General features: G+C 54.0%; 9 protein-coding genes across 9 annotated transcripts; 5 read left to right on the top strand and 4 right to left on the bottom strand.

Annotated features, from left to right (window-relative positions):
* Window positions 1-378: 378 nt before the first annotated feature.
* Window positions 379-1,158, bottom strand: IUM83_02815 (DNA binding protein; the record flags this gene model as incomplete). The annotated part of the gene is made up of 2 exons (XM_067926765.1): window positions 379-786; window positions 847-1,158. 2 exons carry the CDS (start codon window positions 1,156-1,158, stop codon window positions 379-381), a joined length of 720 nt encoding a protein of 239 aa, XP_067784051.1.
* Window positions 1,159-1,528: 370 nt separating this feature from the next.
* On the bottom strand, window positions 1,529-2,266 carry IUM83_02814 (DNA binding protein; the record flags this gene model as incomplete). The annotated part of the gene is made up of 1 exon (XM_067926764.1): window positions 1,529-2,266. The coding sequence occupies one exon, from the start codon at window positions 2,264-2,266 to the stop codon at window positions 1,529-1,531; it is 738 nt and encodes a 245-aa protein (XP_067784052.1).
* A 1,442-nt stretch (window positions 2,267-3,708) lies between these two features.
* IUM83_02813 (uncharacterized protein) lies at window positions 3,709-4,575 on the bottom strand (the record flags this gene model as incomplete). The annotated part of the gene is made up of 2 exons (XM_067926763.1): window positions 3,709-4,068; window positions 4,156-4,575. 2 exons carry the CDS (start codon window positions 4,573-4,575, stop codon window positions 3,709-3,711), a joined length of 780 nt encoding a protein of 259 aa, XP_067784007.1.
* A 2,479-nt stretch (window positions 4,576-7,054) lies between these two features.
* IUM83_02812 (putative thioredoxin) lies at window positions 7,055-7,333 on the top strand (the record flags this gene model as incomplete). Its single annotated transcript, XM_067926762.1, has 2 exons — window positions 7,055-7,220; window positions 7,296-7,333. 2 exons carry the CDS (start codon window positions 7,055-7,057, stop codon window positions 7,331-7,333), a joined length of 204 nt encoding a protein of 67 aa, XP_067784048.1.
* A 2,652-nt stretch (window positions 7,334-9,985) lies between these two features.
* Window positions 9,986-10,363, top strand: IUM83_02811 (uncharacterized protein; the record flags this gene model as incomplete). Its single annotated transcript, XM_067926761.1, has 1 exon — window positions 9,986-10,363. One exon carries the CDS (start codon window positions 9,986-9,988, stop codon window positions 10,361-10,363), a length of 378 nt encoding a protein of 125 aa, XP_067784008.1.
* A 175-nt stretch (window positions 10,364-10,538) lies between these two features.
* Window positions 10,539-11,086, top strand: IUM83_02810 (uncharacterized protein; the record flags this gene model as incomplete). The annotated part of the gene is made up of 2 exons (XM_067926760.1): window positions 10,539-10,867; window positions 10,951-11,086. 2 exons carry the CDS (start codon window positions 10,539-10,541, stop codon window positions 11,084-11,086), a joined length of 465 nt encoding a protein of 154 aa, XP_067784009.1.
* A 426-nt stretch (window positions 11,087-11,512) lies between these two features.
* Window positions 11,513-12,595, top strand: IUM83_02809 (geranylgeranyl pyrophosphate synthetase; the record flags this gene model as incomplete). The annotated part of the gene is made up of 3 exons (XM_067926759.1): window positions 11,513-11,694; window positions 11,776-12,041; window positions 12,156-12,595. 3 exons carry the CDS (start codon window positions 11,513-11,515, stop codon window positions 12,593-12,595), a joined length of 888 nt encoding a protein of 295 aa, XP_067784233.1.
* Window positions 12,596-16,328: 3,733 nt separating this feature from the next.
* On the bottom strand, window positions 16,329-17,252 carry IUM83_02808 (DEAD-box ATP-dependent RNA helicase 5; the record flags this gene model as incomplete). Its single annotated transcript, XM_067926758.1, has 1 exon — window positions 16,329-17,252. One exon carries the CDS (start codon window positions 17,250-17,252, stop codon window positions 16,329-16,331), a length of 924 nt encoding a protein of 307 aa, XP_067784232.1.
* Window positions 17,253-20,931: 3,679 nt separating this feature from the next.
* IUM83_02807 (uncharacterized protein) lies at window positions 20,932-21,501 on the top strand (the record flags this gene model as incomplete). The annotated part of the gene is made up of 1 exon (XM_067926757.1): window positions 20,932-21,501. The coding sequence occupies one exon, from the start codon at window positions 20,932-20,934 to the stop codon at window positions 21,499-21,501; it is 570 nt and encodes a 189-aa protein (XP_067784231.1).
* Between the last annotated feature and the right edge of the window lie 3,629 nt (window positions 21,502-25,130).

The following is a 25,130-nucleotide window of genomic DNA, read 5'->3' as shown; positions in this document are numbered from 1 at the left end:
CAGTGCACGAAAATCACGATCTGCCCATTTAATCCGATCGTCCAACTCGGAATCTTTCGTATTGTGCTAGCCGTAGTGGAATAAATGGAGTAGCTGAGCTCGTGTCATCGTCATGGTGCTCTCGATCAGTAGCAGGCGGAAAAGGGAACAAAGGTGGTGCTTGGGCAACTAGGCCCTACCGTGCAGGGTAGGCAGCTTCTGACCTCGAGGTCTCATGATTCGAGAAGAATGAAGAATGAGGGCGGATCTCCTCCTGATACGGACGAAACATCCGATCTGGGGACACAGAAGCCCCGAGCCGATAGAAGGTGCACGGAGAGTTCCATTGTACTGCTACATATTTACGTCTACATTCCACTATAACTGCATGAGTGAAGACTACGGCCACACCCCAGTGGCCTTCTGCTGCATGCACCACTCGAGCTCGGCCGTCGCTTCTGTTAGTGTCTCGCGATGCTTGACGAGGTCTTGGATCTGCAGGTTGATGTCGGCCGCTTTCCCCTTGAGGAAAAACTTGCCCTTTTCAACTTTGACTCGTGTCCAGGTCGTCGTCCACTTCTTGGCGAACTTGGTCGCCGTTCGATTGAGAGATAGCTGCTGTTTGGCTTCCTTCAGGATCGTTTTTCGGTCTCGCTCGCAGGCGGCGATCGGTTGACTGTCCTGCTCGAGCGCCACCAGTCTCATAGTCAACGCGACCATTCTAGTCCTTTGAACGCGATCTTCTAGCAACAAATTGAGCAGCTTCAACCCGGCCACGAAATCATTACCCAGCGAAACTTTCGTAACCTACAAGTTCAGCGTTAGAGTTTTCGTGGCAGCCTCATCATGCAAATTGGCCCCCCTCACCTTCCTCTTCTCTCGGTATTTTTTGTCGTACACATGCTGCCGTAATCGTTTGATCTCTAGTTTGGTCGGTGGGGCGTTGGTCACGGGCTTGACGTCTTCGTCGGAAGTTCTCTCGTCGTCGGAGTTGAACGGCACTGCAGTCGTCTCGGTCTTGACGACGATCTCAGCCTCGTCGACGCTGACGAAGGAGGAACCCGAATGGCACGCCATCACGGTAGTCAGGAACCTGGGTGCGTCGCTGGCGCTGAAGATTTCGTCAAGGTTGGTGTCGACCACGAATCCCCAGACGGAAGATATTTCAGGGTTGGCCATCTTTCGAGTTGCGACGCAAATTCAAGAGTGAGGACTGGTGTCTCCAGGCGTCTTCGGTACCGTCAAGTGCTACGTCTGGGGTAGCAGGCCTGCATCGTCCTGTTGTCGGGGTAACGCAGGGTAGCTCCTCCCTCACCTGCCGATGGGGCCGTGGTTCGAGGGCAAATCAAATCGTGCAAGGAGAGGGACGATCGAGGTAATTTCTTGGCGACGTGCTCTGAAGTTAGCGACACAGTCAAAGGGGTCAAACTGATCGTGGTGTCGAACAAGCCAGCAGTTGTACGGATGGGTAAATATATTTTTTCAAAGTGCTTAGCTAAACCTTATTACGAGGTATTTCCATGTACAGACAACCAAGAACCCCACCACACTAAAGAACCACACTGATGGCCTCCCCACCGAGCCGCCACTTGAGCTCGGCCGTCACCAGAGATAAACGCTTCCCGACGTCAGCCAATTTTTTCATCTCCGGCTCAATCTCCATGGCCTGCTCGCGCATGAAGAACTTGCCCCGGTGCTTCTCCCTCTTGTAGCTCCACTTGGACGTCCACTTGTCGATAGCTTCGATCGCTTCTTCGTTCACGGGTAGCTGTTCATTGTGACCGAGGGCAGCGTCGCTCTCGTTCACGACGCGCAGCAGCTGGATCCGCCTCTCGGTCTGCTCCACCCGCTTCTCCATCAGCAGGATGAAGAGCTTGAGCGCCGGCACGAAGGCCTGGCACAGGGCCTTGTGCGACATCTGCTTCTTGTAGCGGGACTTCTGGTCGTACATGCGCTGGCGCGCGCGCTGGAGCTCGTTCTTGGGCAGCCGCTTCTTCTTGGTCGGGGATGCCGTGGTCACGGTTTCACTGGCGGCCCTCTTCTTGGAAGAAGTGGCGCCACCGGGTCTCGGCGGGTCTTCAACGTCGCTGCCCTCGTCCGAGGTGACCCCCGTTACGGTGGACGCGTCCGTTCCGTCGTCGTCTGACATGGAAGGCTCGAGCTTGGTGGGGGTGATGTCGTCGTCGTCGTTGGTGGTGGCCAACTGCAACCGGTAGATCTCGTCGAGACTTAGCTCGTTGAGGAACTGGCACACAGCGGTGAGCTCGTGGTCGGCGGCCATGGCCATGGAAGTCGCTGGGTCGGCGCAAATCGGCGAATGCTGCCTCGAAACAAACCTTCAACATTCGTCGGGTGGTCTGGGGACGCCGATCCCGCTTTCGTTCGATTGTCTGGAGTGGAGGCCTCGCCTTCTCACTCTTCTTCCTGCTTGCTGTTGTTCGGCGACTGAGTTGGGGCCAAGCTACTCTGCGGTGCCTTCACGCGCGGATTGGCCTGGAGGTCGGGTGGGTTCCCAATGGGAACTTCCCATTCGACGGGAAGCCCTATGCGCCTGCTACAGTACCAGTGACAGCAGGCAGACGGCCTGCCACGGCCGACTCGCTGGGGACATCGCTGGACAAGGCAGACGGGCTGTCGCCCGAAACGTTGAAGCTCGATAGATCTCGTCGTCCACTGAAACCTTAGTGGCGGCGTCTTGCGTACGATGGGTGGGCGACGGAGGCTTTAACTTAAGAGTCTTAAGGCGGTTCGAGCGCTATCGAGAGGCGGTTGTTTGCTGCATCCATCGATGCTGGTGGCTTCTTCAGGTCGGCAGCACGGGTGGTGAGGAGCCCGCGAGGGCGGCTTGACAGCGAGGAGCAGATTCGAAGACGCGACTCGTCTGCTATGACTCGCCCGGTCCCACGGCCTAGGCAGGTACTTGTGGACGCTGATCGTAAAAGTTCCGGCCAACGCCCGAATTCCTGGCGAGAGCAGCTTGCGGCCCCATCAACCTTCGCATGCAAGCACGAGGTTTTCTCTCGGGTCGCAGTGGAGCGAACGCAGCAGGCGTCAAATGCGAGATCCGCGCTCTGGTCGATGGCATATCCGGCTTAGACGCAGTGACGACCGCGCGGTGCGAGATTTCATTTGACCGGGCCTTAGGCCGCAGCGGACCTGTAACCATGTAGGACCCCTGGTGATCGGGGAGTGCACCGTCATCGGTTGAAGCGTGAGAGCCTACAATCGTCGACCGCCATTCGGCTCAGACAGTGCTTGAAGTTGACCTCTGAGACAGCGGCGCGTCGACGAGCAACAGCTAGCTATCCCCTCTCGAGTCAAGAGGGGATAGCTAGCTTGACAGCAGCGGAACCCGTGCGTCACGTTCAAGGATTTCGATCGATCTGCTACGAAGTGATGCAATTGCAGCTCCGAGCAGGCCATGCCGCCGCATTGCCTCACCCACTGCCTTTTGTTTTCGTCACCCCGAACAACGCTACGGGTGCGCTTCAACGTTTAGAGGTGGGGGTTGAACTCGCTAGTCGCAGAAGTGGTGTCCATCAGGTTTTCCGTAGACCCGATGGAGACCCTCAGACGACGACTGCAGTTTAAAGAAGGTCTCGTGCTTATTGGGTTTAGTGTACTTCCGCTGCGTGATCTACTGCTACTTGGTCCTCGGGGTTCAACTCTCGCGGGAATAAAAAAATAATGAAATGGGGCTGGGAGGCGGTGGGTGATACGATTCGTGCCTCACCACGTGAAGTGGAGCGGCTCCATGGGCGCGTACGGGTGGAAGCGCCGCGGGGTGAGCACGCCGCAGGGGCCGATGACCTTGACGGCGCTGTGCCGCCACTCGGTCACGGTGCGCAGCGCGTCCTTGTCGGAGTACTCGCGGATGCGCGAGATGCGCTCCCAGGCCTGGAGCGATTGGATGGCGACGCGGTCCTCGACGAGCGCGCGCTCCTCCTCCTGCAGCAGCAGCAGCTTGAGCTGCAGGGGCTCCTGGAGGCTGCGTCTCTGCTGGACGAACGGCTTGCAGTGCTTCCTGCGGATGGCGGCCAGCTTCATCTCGAGACTGAGCCACGCGTCTCGCTGCTGGTCGAGGCTTTTCTGCGGACACACACAGAGTCACGTTGGTTGTTGTTGGCCTTGAGCCGGCAATAGGAGAGGAGAAGAGAGGAGAGAGGCTGTACTCACTCTCTTGCGGCCTCGGTAGCGCTTCTCGTAGCCGCGTTGGCGGCAGCGGAGACGCTCTCGCTCGTTCACCACGGGGGTGTCATGGTCATGGCTGGGGACGTTGACGGGTACCGGCGACAAGAAGCCGTTCTGCGCAGTGACGTCGTGCTGCGGCTCCGGTTTGATGAAGAGCTCGGCGTCGTCCAAGGGCGTGAAGACGGCCTTGGGCTTGGTCGGCGGGTAGTAGGCGGGCGGGTAGGCCACCGACGAGGGCGAGCTGGGCGACGCGCAGCCGCCGAAGCTGAAGCTGAAGGGGTTGCTGTCGGCCACGGGCCGGAAGTCCTCGAGCAGCAGCGTCGAGTGCAGGTCCATGAAGTGCACGTCCAGCTCCTCTGCGAAGAGGTACCCGGCGGTGGGGTGCATGGACCCGAGGTCCTCCATGCTGGGCGGGCGGCGGCGAATTGGCGACTGGCGGGCGTTAGCGGAGCTCTCGGGCTCTCCTGTCTCTGTTAAAGGGCTCAAGACGGCGATCTTCCGGCAGTCATCGCCAACGAAATGGTTCCGGGACAGTGGCACGCCTCCACAGGAACATTGCGCGGCGTGCACTGGAGGATGCGCCGCTAAGGCGCGGCAAGATGTCTCGCCGCGCGTCCAAAAGGTCACTGGCGTGACCGTAAACGTGGGAGCGCCGGCATCACTTGCTTGTGATTCAAGAACTGGAGCCAGAGCCATCATGGACGTCGGTGCGCACATACTGTACGATAGAGATCGGTAAGGCACCGCTCCGATGGAGTTGCGGCGCCGATCCAGCCATGCTGGTGCTCGCTTGCTGTGTGCTGTCACTCGACCGCGGCTGATGTCTGGCATGGCGTCGGTACATGCAATTGCATCGGAACCTCTTGACGGATTGTCGAGACTTGAAAGCACTGCAGCTTTTTTTTTTTTTTTTTTTAATTCAACCGTGACGTGGGTTCACGTGACCACACGGACCGTGAGGACACCGAGGATTAGCTTCGCGTGCCCTGGTTCCGCCGGGCCTACTTCCGCGCGCTTCTGCTGACTTGGACTTGGACGAGTTCTGAAGCAACTGATGGGGAGACTAAGGCCGGTTCTCAACCGAGGCGGACGCATGCGTTTTCGGACACTTTGTGATCTGATTGGTTAACAGGACGTTACAAAAATGATACTGCACAACTCGTGCGTTGGCAAGCGTTAACTACTTTTGGCCAATCAGTGCACTGCATTATTTGCATTCCCCCTCACAGCACTCCCCCTCCTCTGACATGGCGTCGGTCCGGCTTCAACGTGCTTCTCCCCCGCGCTTCACCCCCACCGCAAGGTAACGGCGTCGCTGGAAAGCTGAAGATGAGCTGTGCGGCCTTCTGGTTTGTTTGGTAGCCATCAAGCGACACCAAGCAGCACGAAAAAAAAATTCAACAGTTCGAGAGCGGATTTCGTGGGGAGTGCATGCTTCTACGCTACTTAGAGATTCAGCTTTCAAGAGATACTACAGGGGCTTGGTAGGTTGGACCAGCTTCGCTCCCCATTGCCGGACGGGGGAGTCTTGGTCAGCGCTTCAGATATTGTTGAGTCGTGAACCACACGTAGACCACACAGAGTAACAGTACAATGATTGGATAATATTGATCAAACACTGGGCCAATCAAATTTGGTCAGTTTCATTCTCAACCGAGCATACGGGGTAGGGCACGCATGTAACGCACGCGTCGAGAAAAACGCTTCGGTTGAGAACCGGCCTACGATCGGAGACGACCGTCCGGGGAAGCGGGTCAGGCCGAATTGACCGTGCCACTGTGTGACAGCCCGCACCGAAACTTTCGGTCCGAAAGGCCAATCGGGAGACCGAAACGCGCTGCTGTCACCGCAGTGCTCCTCCCCGTTGGGTAAATGCTGATGTGCTTTCGCCCTCTCCGTTCCCGCATTAGCTGGCACGGCGGCGTCGATGCTGTTGTAGAAGATTTCGCGTGAGCGGGTGGCGTGGGGCGAGTCATGAGAGAGGCAAGGAACGCTGGCCGCTGCGAGCTTAACATCGAGTCAAAGCTCGAGCTTTGACTTGAAAAACTACCGCTGGGTATCCACAATGGGCTGGCGATGCGGAGAGATTACTTAACGGTAACGCAGGGCCGGGGCCGACCGACCTCTACCCGCTCCTTTTGACCCTTTTGAGTTCTAACTGTTCCCGTCAGACTGCGAGTCTGCGGTGCAGACCCCTTGGTGACCAGATACTGGACCCAGCGCCGGTGTACGTGAACGAGAGCCGCTAGTAGTGGTTGGCAAACTGCACGGCATTGGAGGAAGCCATGTTCACGCTTGTTGGGGGCTCGCATCGTCGCGCTGCTGTTATAGCTGCACGAACGACAACGCCGTTCACATGCGGGACAAGCTTCGTAGAAACGTGTGTGCAGCGCTACAACTGGGGGTTTGTGTTGCCCCAATATCATAACGGTTATCCACCCAAAACCAAGTGCCGATACCTGAATGAAAGCCACCAACGATCGCTACGGATCGCCGTTGCACCTTCAGCAGTGGGCCTTATGAGTCTGGGGGTAGCTGCTGAATCCTGAGTTACCGTCCATCACGCAAGAAATAACTACCGGTACGGCATCACGCTCCTTGCCCTCCTCTAGCCGGCACTTTCCATTTCGCGGGGAGTCGGTCACTCGAGACAGGGATGGCAAAAAAAATATGGAAGGATTTTTTCAAAATAAAAATATCGAAAAAATATTTTTATTTCCATTTTTATGATATTTTTACCATTTTTATACATCAAACCCCGCTGAAACGGATCGCCTGGAGCACCGTATAACACAGTAACTACCTGAATACTGGCCTTAACGCATACTGACGAGTGGGCTGCAACCGCAGGGCTACTTCAGCTTCATAGGTGGCGGAGCCGACCATGCCGATCGAGGTCAAGACACCTGAGGACTTCAGCGGCGCCATCGGCGAGAAGCAGCCGGCCACCGTGCAGTTCTCGGCGCCGCGGTGCGGTGGCTGCAAGATGGTGACCCCCCAAGGTGACGCAACTGACGGAGAACGAGTTCCTGGCCGTCAAGTTCCTAAAGGTGAGCACCGAGGAGCTGGAGAGCGTCTGCAAGGAGATTGACGTGGACTGCTTCCCCACCTTGCGCGTGTGCAAGGACGGCGAGATGACCGCGTCGCACGTCAGCAAATATAGGGCCCCACCTAATAGAGCGCGGTTGTCAGATTGTGTCCGATACAAAACCGAAGTGTTTTATTTTCGTACTTACACGAATAAAAATGAAAAAATATTTTTATTATATTTTTATCACGGATAAAAATATTTAAATATTTTTTTTGCCATCCCTGCTCGAGATGCCCAACAGTGGATCTGAGGGAACCCAACCTGAGGTGTTTGTGCATCTGTGCGTGTTCTAACACTCGGTTGCTAACACAAGAGCTTTCCTTTGCTTTGTGGTCAGCAGCGAACGACCACTTCCATGCTTCCCTTCATCGACCAGCTGACCACCGAGGAAGGACCTCGCAGCAAGCAAAAGAAAGTGGGTGCATTGACTGGAGCGGCAATCGCTATCATAGTCGAATACAGGTAACCTTTACATGGCCTCGGCAGGTGATATGTATCGCTACCCGAGCGTCGTCACTCGCAAACAACGACGAGTTCCAGCACCTGCAGGAGCACACGGCTCTCACTCAGTAAGATTGCACTCCAGCGTCACGCTCGAAGCTTCACCGTCGACGGAGTCTAAACGACCTCATTTAAAGTAGAAGAGTCTGCTTTTTTTTAAGAACTTAAAAGCAATCGTCCTACCTCTTCTCACACCCCATTGGAGAGTGTGTTGCAAGGAGCTTGGTTTTGTTGCTGGATGAACCAACATAGTTCTATGCCCACGGGATATTATCACCTCTGGTGATTTTTATTTAGTTTATTTGTTTTGGCAAAGCAAGCGAAATCGTACATCGTGCAATCTCGGAAGAGTAGAGAGGTGATCAACTCGCCATGTTTTCTCACGCACTCGGAATTCTGTTCAAACGTGAGACCAGGATACTAACAAGCGCAACGCCACCATACCGATGACACTTATCAACGCCAGGAAAGTCAAAATCTGCAACACCCACGATCTTTCTAGGGGGTTCTTTGCCACGATAGACTCCAAGTGCTGGACATTGCGTTTAGTTACCATAATTTTTCTGCCCCCCTCCCCCCCCCCGCGCGCGCTCTTGAGCTTGCTGAGTTGTGGGTCGTTCTTCACTAGTGCCTTCACCTTGCTGGGTCGCGAATTTTCTGCAACAGAACCTGGTACTTGTCGAGAGCAGGGAACTTTTTGGAAAGTACCTTCAACCTAGTCAAGAGTTCAAAGTCAGCCTTGCCGTTTGTTGCCACGGCTACCCTGTCGCGGGAGACAGCAACCAAGTCACGGCCGATGTCAACTATGTCTCAGCTAAGGTGCATTAATCCATTCAGGGTAGCAATCCCAGACCTGACAAGGTCGCGAATGTTGGTGAAGAAGACGAAGCAAGAGGGCACAGTAGCAGTAAATAGCTCGAAAGAATGATGGGGCGACATTTGTTTCTGGTGGCGTGAGATAACATTTGGATGCGCTGGTGGCTGATCTGATAAGGTTGACTCGCCACTTTACCAAATCAAGCACTATTCTCTCACGCTATCTCGCGCGGCATGATCTGATACCTATGAGTCAGGAGTCTGGTACGTACGAAAACTGAGTAAATGTGTAGTTGGGATGGAGCAGGCAATGAACGACAAATAAATGTCATGAACTCTTGAACAATCGCATCTCCAACGAGTATGAATATTTTAATAATAATAAATACGCTTAAAAGCGTACGTTCAAATAAATTTGAACTAGCCCCAAAAAACAAGGCACCAAATTCAGCCTAGCTTTCGAAAATGTGGTACAGCTCATCGAGTTTTCAAGACGAAGCAGTTGGTGGCTAATTCTTTAGTGAGTACAGTGAGAGATGGAACTAAGACGATAAATGTGGAGTCAAAGGTTCGTGGGGCTGGGAGCTTGCTCAAGATGTTAAGTCATGTGCAATGATGACACTGCCATGGCAGCGACCAAATCCATCTTTGCTATCTCACGCAATTCGACTCGGTAAGCTGTACTGCGCTGTATCTATGCAGTCGCTCGACAATGCGTACCAACGAAGACTGAATGGTGTGGATTTGGTTGGGCGCTACAAACTCTTCTATCTTGGCGCATACGAGGCTTACGGATATTCTGCATGTAGTAGGATTGCGATCACGCTCAGAATAAGTGAATCTGGAATGCCATAAACTGTTAGGCGTTCAAGTTTCCACCCGGTACTGAAGCTCGTGTTGTCGAAGTGACTAAAGTTTCGGCTCACGGAATTAGGGAATGCTACACTTCCTCAGCATTGGCAAGCTCCTGGAAGCTTTCGGTAGGCGTGACGAGAGTATGACTTCCGAAGCACGGCTATTATAATTAGCTAGACCAACTTTCATGCGCATTGCAGCCGTGAATCGTATATAATACCTCTGTTCACGAAGCTCGTGTTTTCCACCTGCTAAATCTGCTGCTCAAATTGCGCCAAGCACATCTACGTCCGAATCCCACGTTATCGTGAATGACACGTCTGGGCCCTCCTCCTCACAAACAGCCTTCAATTCTCATTCGGATATTTTCGTGCTCGAAAGCGTCACTGCCACCAGCACCACGTTTAATTCATGCGATCTAATTACTTGTTGTTGTTATTGGTAGCCAGCCTTGCCGTTTGTTGCCTTGGCCTTCCTGGTCTGCGAGGCAGCAACAAGATCACGCGTCTCAAAACTGATGCCGGTCCTATCTCCTCCGCGGCGCAGGGTGGCATGTCCAGAACCGAGAAAGTCGCGGATACGGAAGTTGAAGACGAAGAAAGAGGACTTGCACACTTCACAAAGTTGAAGGCATTTTCCAAACAAGTTCCCGTCGACAAGTACCAGACTCTGCTGCGGAGGAATCCGGATCCCAACAAGGTGAAGGCTCTGGTGAAGAGCGACCCGCAACTCAACACGCTCGGAACCGCGGTGGGGAATAGCAGACTCAGGATCACGGCTCGAGACGTCAAGCGTTTGAATACAATCGCGGCGAAAGACCCAACTGGAGTGAGCGGATCGAAAGTTTTCATGCTGATCTTCATGCTGTGCGTGATAACTGGCGTTAGTGGGTTCATGACGTACTCGCTGCTCCGGGGCATCAATATTTAATGGTCCCGTTGGCAGACGGCCGGCTTAGAGGCGATTTAGGCAACAAAACAAAAATACAGATTTTGGTGCTTTTAAAAATGACTCTGTACCGTTTTAGATCATGCACTTCACAAAAACCAAGAGTAAACAAAAGTGTAAACTAAATTTCAAATTTCACTTGGTACAGATGCAGCCCATGCAGATGCAGCAGGTGCGCGTGCCGCGCGCGCCGCAGGTCCCCGTCCCGCCGGCGAGCGCCGCGCCGCTGGAGCTCTCTCGGGAGACACGCCAGCAGCTGCGCGCGACGCGCCACCGCGCCTTCGAGCGGCACCAGGAGAACGCGCAGTGGACGCAGCAGCTGCTGGACGGCGCGGAGGCGGCGGTTGACGCGCCTGTGGCCCCCAGAGGCCTCGCTGCGTCGCCCGAGGAGCTAAAGAAGAAGGTGGAGGCCCAGAAGAATGTGGTGGACGCGCTGGAGCAGCAGCTGAAGCAGCAGAAGGAGGCGCAGGAGGCGGCGCAGCGCAGGTCTGGTTTAGTTTACATCCCGCTGTAACTTTTTAGGTTCTAGGCGGACAGCGGCGTAACTTTTTGGTGAATTGTGGTCGCAGGTTCGAGGAGATGCTAGCGACGCTGAAGGCGGCGGCAGACGCCGCGGCGGTGAACCAGTGCGAGCAGACGCTGGAGAACGAGAAGACGCAGCTGCTGACCAGCAAGCCACGCAAGATGGAGATCGTCCGGTTATAGTTCGAGGAGCTCTGCTAGCTACTCAGCTGAGAGGAGAAGAGCTGGGAGGAGATCAGGGGATGTACGGTGAGGTTGCTGCTGGAAAACAGCAATCCAACAGTGGAGGCTGGCGTCGTGGAACAAGTTCCAGTGCACGAGGCTGCGACGGGTTGATTGAGGCTGCTTTAGTTGGAGAAAATCACTCGACGTGGGTCTAAACGTGCTGCTCCAGGCCGAGATAGAGCGAACCACCAGCAGCAGAGAGCAAGCAGGCAAGCACCTCAGCAGCAGCAGCAGCAACAACGAAGGTCTCCAATGAACATGGCTACACTTGTCAATGCAACGCTCGCACTTAGCCGGGTTTCTAGCGATACCGTACTAAAGCTTTCGTTTCATTTCGCATTTCGCATTTCGTCAACCCAAGTACGTCAGCAGTGTCCAAGTCGAATGGCGACCGTGCAGGAGAACGAGTCCAAGCTGCTGGAGCCCTACGCGTACATCAGCGAGCTGCCGGGCAAGAACGTGCGCGGCAAGATGATCGGCGCCTTCCAGTCGTGGCTGCGCGCGCCCGCGGCCGCCGTCGAGAGCATCCAGAGCATCGTGGACCAGCTGCACAACGCCAGCCTCCTGTGCGTAGAGCGCCCTACCCTCCGTTCTACCGCCCTTCCCCCCAACCTACTGAAACGTGACTGCCCCCCTCTTGACGCCAGCATCGACGACATCGAGGACGACTCGGAGATGCGCCGCGGCCAGCCCGTGGCGCACCACATCTTCGGCGTGCCGGCCACCATCAACTGCGCCAACTACGTGTACTTCCTGTCGCTGCAGAAGTGCCAGGCGCTGGGCAACCCGCGCGCCATGCAGGTGTACACGGACGAGATGCTGCGGCTGCACCAGGGCCAGGGGCTCGACATCTTCTGGAGGGACCATCTGCAGTGCCCCACGGTGGACGAGTACCTCGAGATGGTGCAGAACAGTTGAGTGTTCTTACATGTCGGAGATGGACCCTTTTGTCAAGTGGCCAACTCTTGGAGAAGGTGATTACGCCATCTGATGTAACATTTTAATGACTGTCCTTCTTGTACTGTAGAGACGGGAGGACTCTTTCGCCTCGCGGTGGGACTCATGCAGGCTTTTAGCGACTGCACGATGGACTTCACGCCGCTGGTGAACGCGCTGGCCGTGTACTTCCAGATCCGAGACGACTACGTCAACCTGCTGGACGAGGCGTACATGGAGAACAAGAGCTTCTGCGAAGACCTGACGGAGGGCAAGTTCTCCTTCCCGCTCATTGTGGCTATCCGGGAGAACCCGCATGACACGCGGTTGCTTAGCATCCTGAAGCAGCGCACCAAGAGTACGAAGCTCAAGCAGTATGCGGTGCAGTATCTCCGCGAAACTGGCGCGGTGGAACTCACGCTGGCAAAACTGAACGACACAGTTCAGCAAATTCGTGACGAGATCGCTACGCTGGGAGGCAATCCGGCACTGGAGCAGATCGTGGACGGGTTGCATGCTACGGTGAAGTAGGTTGCTGCTAGATATGACGGCAGTGAAGACAGTGTTAGAGGTGATATTGAATCTACAAGTCTATTTGCCATTTGAGAATTATTCTGCCTCTTGTTTGGGCTCTTCTTCCTCTACCCACTCCATTTCTAGCTCTCGTGTGGTCATCGCCGTACTTGATACGGTGGTTTGTGCCGTCGGCTGCAGCCGGAACTGACAGAATTTCGTTGAGTTGGAAGAAGCAGAACTGCTGCCATCGTCCACATCCGTTGCACGATTGTACGTACAGACGGCTTCGTAGATGTCCATGAAGCAGTTGAACTGCACCCATTCTTCGCAGTCATCGTCGCTCAAGCAAGGTATCGTATCTGCGACTACGTCTTCGTAGTCGCACCACCTTCCCCCCGTGATCTGTAAATCGAAGACTTGAACTTCGTCCACATACGTGTTGCAAGAATGGAAGAACGGCTCACCAGCAGCAGCATTGGGAAACCACACTCCGATCGATAGAGAGCTGCTGGAACCAGGTTGACTGCTCGTCATCTCCGTGCCCACCTGCTTCAATACGAGCTGGCCATCTTTATAGAGGTTTGCGCGCGCTGCACTTGCATTCCACTGCATAACAATCTCGGTGTACGCGGTGTCGTCTGTGGGTTGTGGCGGCGTCAATGCGAAGGCGATATCGGGTGTAGTTTTCGCCTGGTACAAAGCAGATTTCCAAAGAGGAAGGAACGGAATCGCACTGCTGGTGGCAGCTTCGTAGCTTCCCCACCAAACCTGTGTGAGGGTACCAAAAGCTGCACACGGTTTGATTCGCATGACCATCACGCCTGCATTCTGTTCTAGCACTGATTCCACAGCTGACCCAACACGTCGAGCAGGACACCACTCGAGAGGATTACATGGTAGCGGGCTAATGCCATCCAAAGCCCATTCCGTGAATCGGTCACTCGTAGTGCGATTTGTCAAAACGCCATTGCTCCCCAGGGTTTTACCAACCGGTGCTACTCCGGCGTAGAGATCACCATTAGCAGTCAGCTCCAGCACACTTTTACCGAGTGTAGCATCCGCTACACAACGCACATTGTCCGAGCTTACACCACCGTTCACATTGCTGCCACCCCATTGACTCGTCACAGCATGCCAGTTCGTATTGTTCTGAACGTTGCCAACACCACCATTACCCGGACATTTCGTGAAGTCGTCTTGCATGAGAAGTACGTGTGCGCATGAATCATACTGATAAGCCGATCTTCCTGAGCAGCATGTATCTAGCGCGATGGAAATATCTGTTGAATCGCTCATTTTCAGACCGTCTAAGCAGCTCACAGCTGATACCATCGACGCTCCAGCGCCGACTTCCAACGGGGTCTCGTACAGATTTCCAGACGAGCAGTTTAAAGCTTTCTCGTCTCCAGCAGACAAGATCTGGTAGCGCACAGTAGCGCCCACCGTCACCGCAGCAAGGTTCACGACTAAAGTCAGAGGCTTGATTGTACTGCAGCCTGTGCTGTAGGTTGGCTTGACCGCTTGAACGTCTATAGGCCCCCACGTCGCGACTGTGCTGTCTCCACAAACTACCCCAACGCAGCATGCGACTGCCCGAACGACATCAAAAACCTTCAGGACTAACTCAATCTCTCCTGAGGATGATAAGGCGTTGTTGCAGGTTGGTGGGTCTTTATCCTCTGATATGACCGCGTAGGCAATGCCAAACTTCTGGTCGTTGGAGATTGGAGGGGGGACTATCGCGAGGGTTATGAATCCCGTAATTGTAGTAGATGGAACAACGTAACTGAATGTTGGCTCGCGAGGGTGCACAATGAGATTTTCCGATTCCACTAGCTCGCTCTGCAGCAAGTCTGATCCGCATGCCACCGTCCGAATTTTGGCGTTGTATGTCACCAAGATTTGCCCACTTACTGCATCAATCTTCGTACCAAATGTACAGCTTGGAATAAACGAAGATCCTTCGCTGTCAACGCCCAGAGGTACCACAATGTATCGAATGAACTCGCAACTGGTACACTGTAGATTGACTGCCCATGTGTCGACACTTTTTGTGGTGTCCACGGAACTAGAAACAGTAGGTTGAACTGCTTGAACCAAGAATCGAGGAGACCGAACAGGGTAACTAGTGATAACCAGTCCATTAACCAGTAAGCATGCCACAGCGTGCACGTACCCACTCTTGCTAAGCACAACAGTAGCTGTGTTTGCGGCATTACCTACGACTGGGGACGTACAATCTGGAAATGCCTGGGTACCATCTCCTGACGTCACTGCGACCCAACTTCCAGGAACAGGCGATGACACCAAAACACTCGTTTCACCGATTCCGACGCCCGCAGTGCTGTTCAAAGTCGCGCTAGGTACAAGAGAAAATGTTGGTACATTTAAGCGAACCTCCAGGCTCACATCATCAATTGCCCACTGGTCAAACAGGTTCCTGTATGTCCACAGTTCTCGCTCTTTAACCCCCAGTTGACCTTGAAAGCCAGTCGGGTCGTTTTCAGCTGCAATGACTTCATCTCTCGTGAGCCCAGTTGCCACATCGATAGGGAAACTCGAGTGATTCTTCTGCATCCAGAAAAACTGCGCATTTTGGCGCATTGAAAGCTGGGGTAAAATGACAGAATATATGGTGAAGTCACTGGTTCGAGCAGTGGCGTTGGAAGGGAGCGGGATTTCAAGAATTTCCTCCCAGGTGCTGAGGTTTCCAGGATCAGCGCCTTGCGGCAGGTATCCAAATCTAACTTCTTCACCAATGTCCGTCATCTCGCAAGCGATACGATTGTCACCTTGCGAGTCGTACTCCTGAACCTTCTCGAATCCATAAACATGATAGAAGTGCATCTTGCCTTGAAAACCTTCGAGCTCCAGTGGTGCAGTGAGTGCCAGTCGGTCGCCCAACGATGTGAAGAACAACGAATTCGTTCCATTGAAGCCACCACACGCACTGCTTGAATATCCATGCTGTTGCTTGCTCCAGAATGGGGATGTCACGGGCATTGCAGTTGAATTATCAAATGAATCGCTCTGGAGAACGACGCCATTCCAAGCCTGGTCTTCGACGCCGTACGCTGTAGGAACCGGAAGCACCGTAATTGTTTGCGAATAAAGAACTGCGCTGTCCGAGGCGTTGCTCTCCAGAGTTGCCACATAGTCAATCGTCAAGTCTCCAGTGGTTTTTGCTGTAGCACTGATGCCGCTCGCAACCGAAACATTCGCATCAAACAGCACGGAGCTGGGATTAAAGCTCACTCCAACACACGTTGGCGTCACTCGAACTGCCGTTAAATCGTTTCCGGTCACATACAGCCGAAGTTCTAGTCCTTGGACAAATTCAAGGACACCAAAGTGTGCAGGCAGTGGGGTCGTAAATAGTTGCAGCGAGTCTAAAGCGGTTGAAACAGCTTGCGAGGTGCTTACCAGCATTCCAAACACCCACAGAACTGCTCTCATCCTGGCAAGTTGTTGCCAAGCTGCCCTTCGTTGCTGACTCTTAACTACTTGAACGAATCGCCGAACCACCACTGCTTCCCGCGCGCCTCCGTCAAATGACACTGGACCTCGCCATCGGGTATTTCGAGGCATCAGCCATTGATTGACACTCGCGTCCTGAGCCACCTAAATAAGGACCCGATCCGCAAAAAATAACTCAGCACCTGCTCTCCACTTCAGTTCTCTGCGCACCTCTCTCACTTTCATTAAAAACAATTCTTCATCTCCGCCTTCTTGGATCAGACGTCTGATCTTAGAACGTCGAGTGCGTCTCCAGCAAGCCCTGAGCTGCTTCCGCCAGAGCATTCGCCTCTTCAATCGCTTGCGTCACCGCAGCCAGAGTCTGCTCACTGGCACGCGGCCCCCTTTTCACGGCCCCACCCAAGTGCTGCTTCACGATCTCCAAATTCCCAGCGATGCGTTGGCCCTCGTCCAGCACCCTCGACAGCTCGAACAAACTCTCGTCTCTCGACGTGAAGTTGCGCGCCATTTGCCTCTGCACGCGCTGCAGCGCCGCCTGGGCGCTGGCCAGCTCATTGAGCAGCTCTCTCAGATCCTCCTCCTTCTCCTGCACCACGTGTTGCTGCGCGTGCAGCAGCGCCATGGCCTTGACCGACCTCTTGGTCCCGGCCAGGGACTCCAGCACAGTCTCGTCCACTGGGGTCTTCCCCTTGACCACCAGCCTCAGCGCTTGAGGCGAGCTCAGCCCCAGCACTGCACTCACCTTCTGCTTCACGTCCAGCACGCTACCGGAGCGCGGGAAGATGCTGTCGTAGCGGCTTTTGCCTCTAAACACCTGCACCAACAGCAGACCATCCTCCAGCTCGCTCACGTCGATTTCTGGGGCTCTAGGGGCCGGTTTTGGCCCGGAATTCTTGGTCCGAGGGGGTGACTCGACGGAGGAAGACGCTGCACTAGTCCCTATGTGCTCAGAAGCGCCGGGTTGCTCGTGGAAGGCGCGATTGCGCAGCAGCAGCAGCTTGCAGCCGTCCGTGAGCGTTGAGGCGCTGCGGACGTCGCGACCGCGAAGTACCAGGCGCTGGAACCGCGGCTCCAGCTGGAAACTCTCGTGTATGGCGCTCTTGAGCTGCTCCAGCGCCTGCGGGGCCTGCGGGGACACGGCCACGGACGTCGACTGCTTGCCGAACACGACCGTCACCAGGAGCTCGTTCGACATGGCAGAGTTTGTACTAGACCACAGGGTAAAAACAAGGGGTATCTGTAAATTATGGGAGTGTATCGTGGATACCGATGTTATTTACGAGACAATACTGCAGGGCGCGAACAGCTCCTTTTTATGGATAAACTTCCATAATTATTATACTAGTGGAGCATCACGAATACGTGTTGCTTGATGGCGCGACACCTCAAAATATGTGGACATATTTTTGGACGACGCCCCTCACGTTTCCTGGAACAAGGCCGTGCTAAAGCACGGAGAAGCTCTGGATTTTATCATGAAGCAAGTGCTGCTTCTTAGCTACACAGCCTCTCTATTTGTACTAGTACATCTTGAAGCATCGTAGGAAATCGATTCCGTTAGATAGAGTTCTTTCATCGTTTTAACTGGGGTCACATTACGGCGCCCGAACCACGGTGTATATGTCGAACCACTATGAACAGAACCTCGTACGAATGAGAAGAATGTCACCACGCTGTCAAGTGAAAGGAAGACAAACAGCCAGAGTCGATCATAGATAGAGACTTCGCTATAATTATGCAGGGCTGGAACAATACATATTGAAAATTGTATTGTCGCTGCCGGGCATCAATTTTTCAATCTTTGAAATCTATCGAACAAACCAACATACAATACACATCCGCAAGATGTACAGCAGTCTAGTCGTCAAACTCATTGTCACTCTCGTCGGACTCCACATCTGAATTGTGCCTGGCCTCGATGGTGGCTCTCGAAAGCTCGTGAAGAGAGAAGACCTTCTTGTTCTGCAGCATGACGAGCACGTGCTCGAATATCGTCGGCTCAACCACGTTTGCGTTTGCTCCGAGCTGCTCCTTGGGACTTCCATGCTGGACTATCAACATATCAAACAGGTCCCGTACGTCTGCGACCGTGAGGCGTGGACGTGCCGCGTGGTACCTGAAGTTGGTGGGTTGCATACGCAAACACCATGAGATCCTCATGCAGTTCGCACGAGAGACTCCATGCAATCTCAATCTCGCTACCGCAGCACAATCAATATTTTCATCTAACGATCACAATATATTGATGAGTGCAACAATTGTTTTTCCAGGCGCAGGTTCAACTGCATTTATCGACTAGGATACCGTACACTCGCCCTAGTAGTTGGTCACGTTGAGGTGGTCGAGTGCCATGACCTTGGCTCACGCCGAATTTAACAAGTGCCTGAAGATGCCCTTCTCCGAAGCGAACAGTTGCACCGCCTCCTTCAGCTTGGGCGCCGCCAGTAGCGCTAGGTCCGTGTCCATTGTGTACACGCCTTTCCCTCAGCCTTGTACTCCTTCTCCGGCACCTCCGTCCATGCCTCGTTCACGAGCACATGGAATTACTCGTTCGACAGCGTGAGCGAGCCGTTGCTGTACGAGCCGCTGTAGCCCTTCGCCTTCTGCTCCGTGCGTTTCCGTTGTTGGCGTCCGTGCGTCCGCCCAGGAAATCGATGGCCACGTTACCGAATAGGTCGGCCTGCGACAGCGTTGGGTACGACTCCTTCACAGACTCCAGCGCGGAGATGATATTGTCCACACCGCCGTTCACCGTCCAGTTATTCTGCGGCGAGAAGCAGCGTGGCGTTGCTGGGACCTGGTAAGAAAGCCTAGATAGCTGAGTCCTGAGACGCGTTGCTGGGACTTGGCGAGACAGCCTGGATAGCTAGATGGGTCCTGAGACGCGTGATCATAGCCACACAATTCTGATGTTGCTTGGATTGGGCAACAAAAACATAGATAGCTGAGCCCGGAGACGCCTGCTTGCAGCTACGGGTGCACGGGAGATCATATACGACCAACAACGTAGCCTCGGTTAGGGAGCATGGAATCGTATAATTGAGAATGACATCGATCTATTTGTAGTCGGGCGGATTTCTACTGCCGGGCCTCGTAACTTGAGCCTCTCATGCAAGTTAAGGCTAAGTGACTACAAACAACGTCCAGATTATATTGTCACGCGAACGTCGCCCCTAAAAGACTCAGGCAACACGCACCGGATAATATACTATCCGCCCATGTATAAAACCTAACAGGTTCGTCCCGATACATTATTTATTCTTTTGTCATCTTATAAGTGATTCAGGGATCTGTGTTTGTATAGGGACTAGTACGCGCATTTGTATCGCCCCAACTACTCTGGATAAAATCCAGAGAACATCATCCCCGCCATGGCGAAAATGATGACGACACCGACAGGCGGAGGCAAGCAACGGTCTGTCAAAGGAGGGGGCAGCGAACAGCTTAGCGGTGCGTACTTTGTACTATGTGGCTGTAGCGTGATACGGTGTTGCGTGACGCAAGAGCACCCGCGGCTGCTATCGAATTACTCTCGTCGATCAAGCCGCATTCTAATGTCGTCTCTAGTGGGTCTAATCATTCACTGATGCAGGGCGCTGTCGCGGTGGAAATGGCAGGCCTACACGCACAGGCAGTACTCCGCCGCAACCCCTCCTCCCTGGAGCAGGTTGCACAGTGGCGCACCTCAGTCGTAGTGCCCAGCGTGCACGACGGTCGCCGCAGACTTTTTACGCCTACTTCTTACACTGCCCGTTTTTACGAGATATATTAAGGATTGCAGTTCTTTTTGCTAAATCAGGTCCTATTAAGCGGTCTTAACAGACCTTCAATTGTGCTAAACTTAGCGATTTAAACCATTTCCGTGGATCCCTATAGTGAAGGCGTTTTTTTCTGTTTAATAACTTCGAACCTTGCGTTAACGTCATCTGGTCACTGTCGCCGGTTCAGCTGGCTCAAGAGTACAACATTTTCAGCAAAGTGTCCCACTCCACAATGTTCGTAAACAGAGGTTTTTTTGCAAAAAAGGTCTATAGTAGACAAGGTTCTAAATTGTACACCTAACCCATTATCAAAACTGATGTCCCTTCGTAAAAACGTAAATCAGAATGGAGATCAGAGTAATGTACCACACACAAATCCATAAAACAGAGTCCATGATTATAGGGGGGCTTCGCCCCAAAGATGCGGTATTAGCACATCTAACTCGTTCAATTTGTATGCAGCTGACTTGCATAGGCAAAGCTCAGAAAAAATACGATAGTGGTTTATCCATATTTTCCTGTAGATATCTGTTACGAGACAGCCTTATCTAAAAAGTACATAGCTCTTGTAAAACCACAGCCAGTTACTGATGATACAATCGCGGCACAAGATCATCTCGAATGAGCCTCATTTCTAAACAAGATTCCGACCACAGCCGACCAAGTCCTCGACCGCCTTACTCGCCAGTGGGATGACGAGGTTGCCAACCTTGTCGCCAGCCACGAGAACTTCGGCGAGGTCGCCCGCAATGTGGAAGACGAAGCTTCAGACGCTCAGTCGCCAATCCTCGCCGAGTACACCGCCGCTGGGGGTGATGATACGCTCAAGGCGATGACCAACTTCTCCGCTCCGGAGCTGCATGCTCTCTGGGCTCTCATCGAGCCTGCAGTAACGATTGCTTGGATGCAAGGGCGCGGAGGTAAACCATTAATCTCGGGAAAGGATGCGTTTTTCGTCACGCTGACCGTGTTGAAACACTTCGAAACATGGTAGAAGCATGCTATCGACTTCAACATCGGCATGTCGACGCTCGAGAAGAGGGCCCATCGCGTCATACGGACGGTCGAGCCCGTCCTGTATCCTCCGGTGGTCAAGTCTAGATGTCAAGACATATGGAGGATAGTAACACCTTCGTCAATTATCCCCACGCGCTTTACGCAACCGATGTCAAGTTCCAACCAGCCTATCGACCAAGTGGTCGTTTTGCGGAACAGAAGCTCTACGTTTTGGCGAAGCACAAGCTCTACGGCTTCAAGATCGAGTGCTCGGTGGCGCCCCCAGGTCCCGCAGTCAATGTATCCGACCATTCACCGGGATCGTGCTCGGATGTGACGATGATGCTTGACGGGCTTTCCGTTCATCGGCCGATGCTGTGGAAGGAGGACACGTCGACTCCCGAAATCGGAGGTGAGCCTACGGAGTTCCCGGAGATGTGGGTGGTGCTGGTGGGCAAAGAGTACCAAGGTGCAGGGCGAGTGCTTCGCACTATCCTACCAAAGAAGAAGCCGCGGGGAGGAACGCTCGACAGGGACGACCTCGCTCGCAACAAGGCCGTTTCTCCGGACCGAGCGCTCGTCGAGAACAACTTTTTTTGGCCGGATGTGCATGTTGTGAAAGGCTACGTACGCGACGTTCAAGTGGAACGAGATCAGGTTCGACTGCGTCGCGCGGCTGTGTTCTGATCTAACCAACTTTCATGTGGGGCTGATGCTCCTCCGTGCCCGTGACAGTGAGCACTACGACATGGTGCTTGCGAGGTACCAGTCTATGGGTAACCGCGTTCGGACGGCGCGGGCTAGGGTCCAGCGTCATTACCGCATGCGCCGGCTACTGAGTTCACGCCCAGTGCCATACAGTACCTAGCCTTCCGCTTCCCAGCTAGAGACTCAGTACGACTCGGACAAGTCGGTCACTCTCTCATTGTAAGGACTGCTATGTTCTAGATTTGATTCTACTTTGCAATGCGAAAAGGAATATAATTATCTGTACTTGCTGTTGGATCTACTTCACTACACTCTAGTATGCGGACTAACCAACTTGTCATCGAATGGATGTAATCAAGATCCGTGCAGCTAGAAAGGATTAGGCTGCAACTTCGAAGTGGTGAAAACCACGGAAATCACATAAGCCAGTTGCCCACTAATTCCACACCACGCGCCCTCTTAAACTCCACAATGCTCTACAGGGGTGTGAATGTGGCGTTCACAGTACTTCGGCCCGCCACCCCCTTGGCTATCGATGTCAAATTGAAAAGTGATGTGACGCCTACTCGCAGCGGTAGTGCGGCGGCGCTTGGCTACTTGATTTTTAGCAGCAGATATTTACAGTTGATATTTAAGCACAGCGACACAGATGCGCGTTAATGCAGCACGATCACGAGGGCCGTGATCGTGTCGTCTACTACCAATCGCGTCAGCTGAAGCCAGCTGAGCGCAACTATCCGGTGCATGACAAGGAACTCCTTGCCATGAAAGACGCACTCGCAAAGTTCCGAGTGTATTTGCTTGGAAGTAGACCGTTCGTGGTCTACACCGACCATGCATCACTGCGCACCGCAGTGAAGTCACCACACATATCACAAAGAATGGCGAGATGGCTCTCATTCTTTGCGGAATATGACTTCCGGGTCGAATACAAACCCGGAAGATTGAATGTAGTGGCCGACGCGTTATCACGTCGGCCGGACTACGCAGAAGCTGCTGACGTCAATGGCATTGACGTCACGCGATCGAGCAAACCCACATCATCTCTGTTGGATGATGTGAAGGCCGCGTGCGCGCACGACGCGGACGCGAAGCTCTTGCTGGCCTATGGCACAGCGCTTTCTGACAAGTCCCGTCAGAAGCTGCCCAAGCACCTTCGAGCGCGTGCACACCGCTTTCGTGTGCACGACGGACTACTGCTTTACAATGCAGTCGACGGCAACGCGGATCGCGTTGTCGTGCCAAATAACCATGACCTGCGACTCAGGATCATGTACGAGTATCATGATGCCCCGACTGCGGGACATCTCGGACGTGAGAAGACTTACGTCTTTCTCACGCGCGACTTCTACTGGCACCACCAGTATAAGTGGGTGCGCAAGTGCATCCGTGCTTGTGAGGTATGTCAACGCGTAAAGCCTGCGCCATTCGCGCAGGCTCCGTTACAATCACTACCGACTCCGTCGGAGTGTTGGAAGTCCATGTCTTTGGACTTCATCTTTGGTCTTCCTCCGGATAGCGGAGGGAATACCGGTGTTGTGGTCTTTGTAGACCGCTTCAGCAAGATGGTACATCTTGCTGCGGTGCCAACAGAGGTGACCGCGAAGCAGACGGCCCGTCTGTTCGTCGACATGGTGTTCAAACACCATGGCATGCCGTCCGACATCGTGTCGGACAGAGACCCGCGCTTCACAGCGCACCTGTGGCAAGAAGTGTTTGCACTTCTTGGGAGCCAGCTTTCCATGTCGACTGCGGACCATCCGCAGACGGACGGTCAAACCGAGCGCGTGAATCGCGTGCTCGTCGATATGTTGAAGAGCTACGCTCACTCGTTCCAATACTGGAGCGAGTGTTTGTCGATGGCGGAATTCGCCATCAACAACTCAGTGCATGCCTCGACCGGGCATACACCGTTCTACGTGAATGCCATGCGGCATTCACGTCTACCGAGTTCACTCGGAGTGATGGCCCCCACTTTAAGTGGAGGGGGATCTACGACTGAAATATGTGGCGATGCGGGCTCCAAAATCAGGGAATAGCCTCGCGGCTAGACCTCGATCTCAGACCACTCAACTCAGAATCTGAGATTAGATCTCAGATCCCAAGCTGGGTGAGGCGTGTGTTCCTCACTCTTGCAATCCCTTGACTTGGTTCTTCCTAAGGCTACGCTGTGGGCCCAGACTTGCGTCGGCCACACCAGCTGCCTCCGAACTCGACAGTTCCCAGATGCCCCCAGACGAAGCTTGCTCCTTGCTTGGAGGGCCCTTGTACGCACGTGCTGAGTCCGCTGTGCCCCGTTTTCTTGAATATAAACACGTTCACTCCACACACACTTAGTCCACTTCTCTTCTCAGGCCCTTGGACTCTGGGCCTTAACAGCCTCCTCCTTGCTCAGCGACTCCGGCTTCGAGTCGCTTCCAGTCACGACACTTCCTCCGGTGGCTCAGACTGAGAGCCGCACAACGGTCTTCACTCGCCCCTCAGACCAGAGTGGCCCCGAGAGTTGGCTCGGTCTGAGCCTGCCTTGATCCAGGGTTCTCGCTCTGCACCCTGGGACTTCCGCGCACCACGCCTTGATGTAGGCGACACAGCGAAGCTGGGAACCACTATCCCAGACTATTCGCGCCACACGGATACCACTAGCAACCCCAGAAACCACTATCCCAGGTGTTGCTCTGCCGAAACCTCAGAGCGGAGCACCTTCCGCCCGAAAATATGAAGCACCGCCAGGAAACCAGCCAACCAGCACGAAAACCCAGCAAAACCAATGTCCCGCGTGTGGAAATACAACAACGAAGGCAAACCGGGCCGAAACACGAAAAGGCTTGGTTGTTGAACTTGAATTTATTTGGAGTTAGCTGAGCTTGACCGTAGAACACTCGTAGCGACTCCACTTGACCTTGCGCGCGCCGCCGGGGGCAGGGACTTGGTCCCTGTGTAGCAACACGCCCGTCGGCGCAAGACGAACTCCGCAGCTTGCGGTCTTCGGGGCAAAACAAACTCTGATTATTATCATGCACATGCACATACAAAGGGCCTATCAAGTAAGGGTGCAAACATCTCCTGGGTACACCTTGAACAAGGGTGAGACACCCACTAAGCTACTGGCTTGGCGGCGCCCGTGAATGCGTGTCGCTGCCTTGGCGTCCTTCCGCTAGCCTGTCTGGGTCAGTCATCACTTGATTACACTGATTACACCTGGGTGCAAATCAGTGATATCCTGATTACGCCAGGATCTTGTGGCCGGGATTGGGCGGACTTGGTTGTCATCACCTGATTACACTGATTACTCTGGGTACAAATCAGTGTGTAATCAGGATGACGCCAAGATTCTGCGGCTCACGTTGGCCCAAATCCATAGGCGACTGGTCAGGCCGAATCTTGTGTGCCCGACACCAGGGGCCGAAAAGCCACAACGGGACGACCCTTCAGAGCGACCTTCCAAGCGGCAACCGCCAACTCCAAAGAGCAACTACCGCAGCTCCCAGACCGGCAATGTAGCCATCGCTTGTGTACCCACTTCATATGCGAGGCCACGAAATCATACTTCGGGCTCTGCAGGCACGCTGTAGGCTTTTAGTCACGTCTTAGGCTTGGAGCGTCAGCTG

Source organism: Phytophthora cinnamomi (genome assembly GCF_018691715.1).
Source record: "Phytophthora cinnamomi strain GKB4 chromosome Unknown Contig92, whole genome shotgun sequence".
Taxonomy (NCBI): Eukaryota; Oomycota; class Peronosporomycetes; order Peronosporales; family Peronosporaceae; genus Phytophthora; species Phytophthora cinnamomi.
Note: the sequence above shows the minus strand (reverse complement) of the source record. Positions and strands in the feature narration are given on the sequence as shown.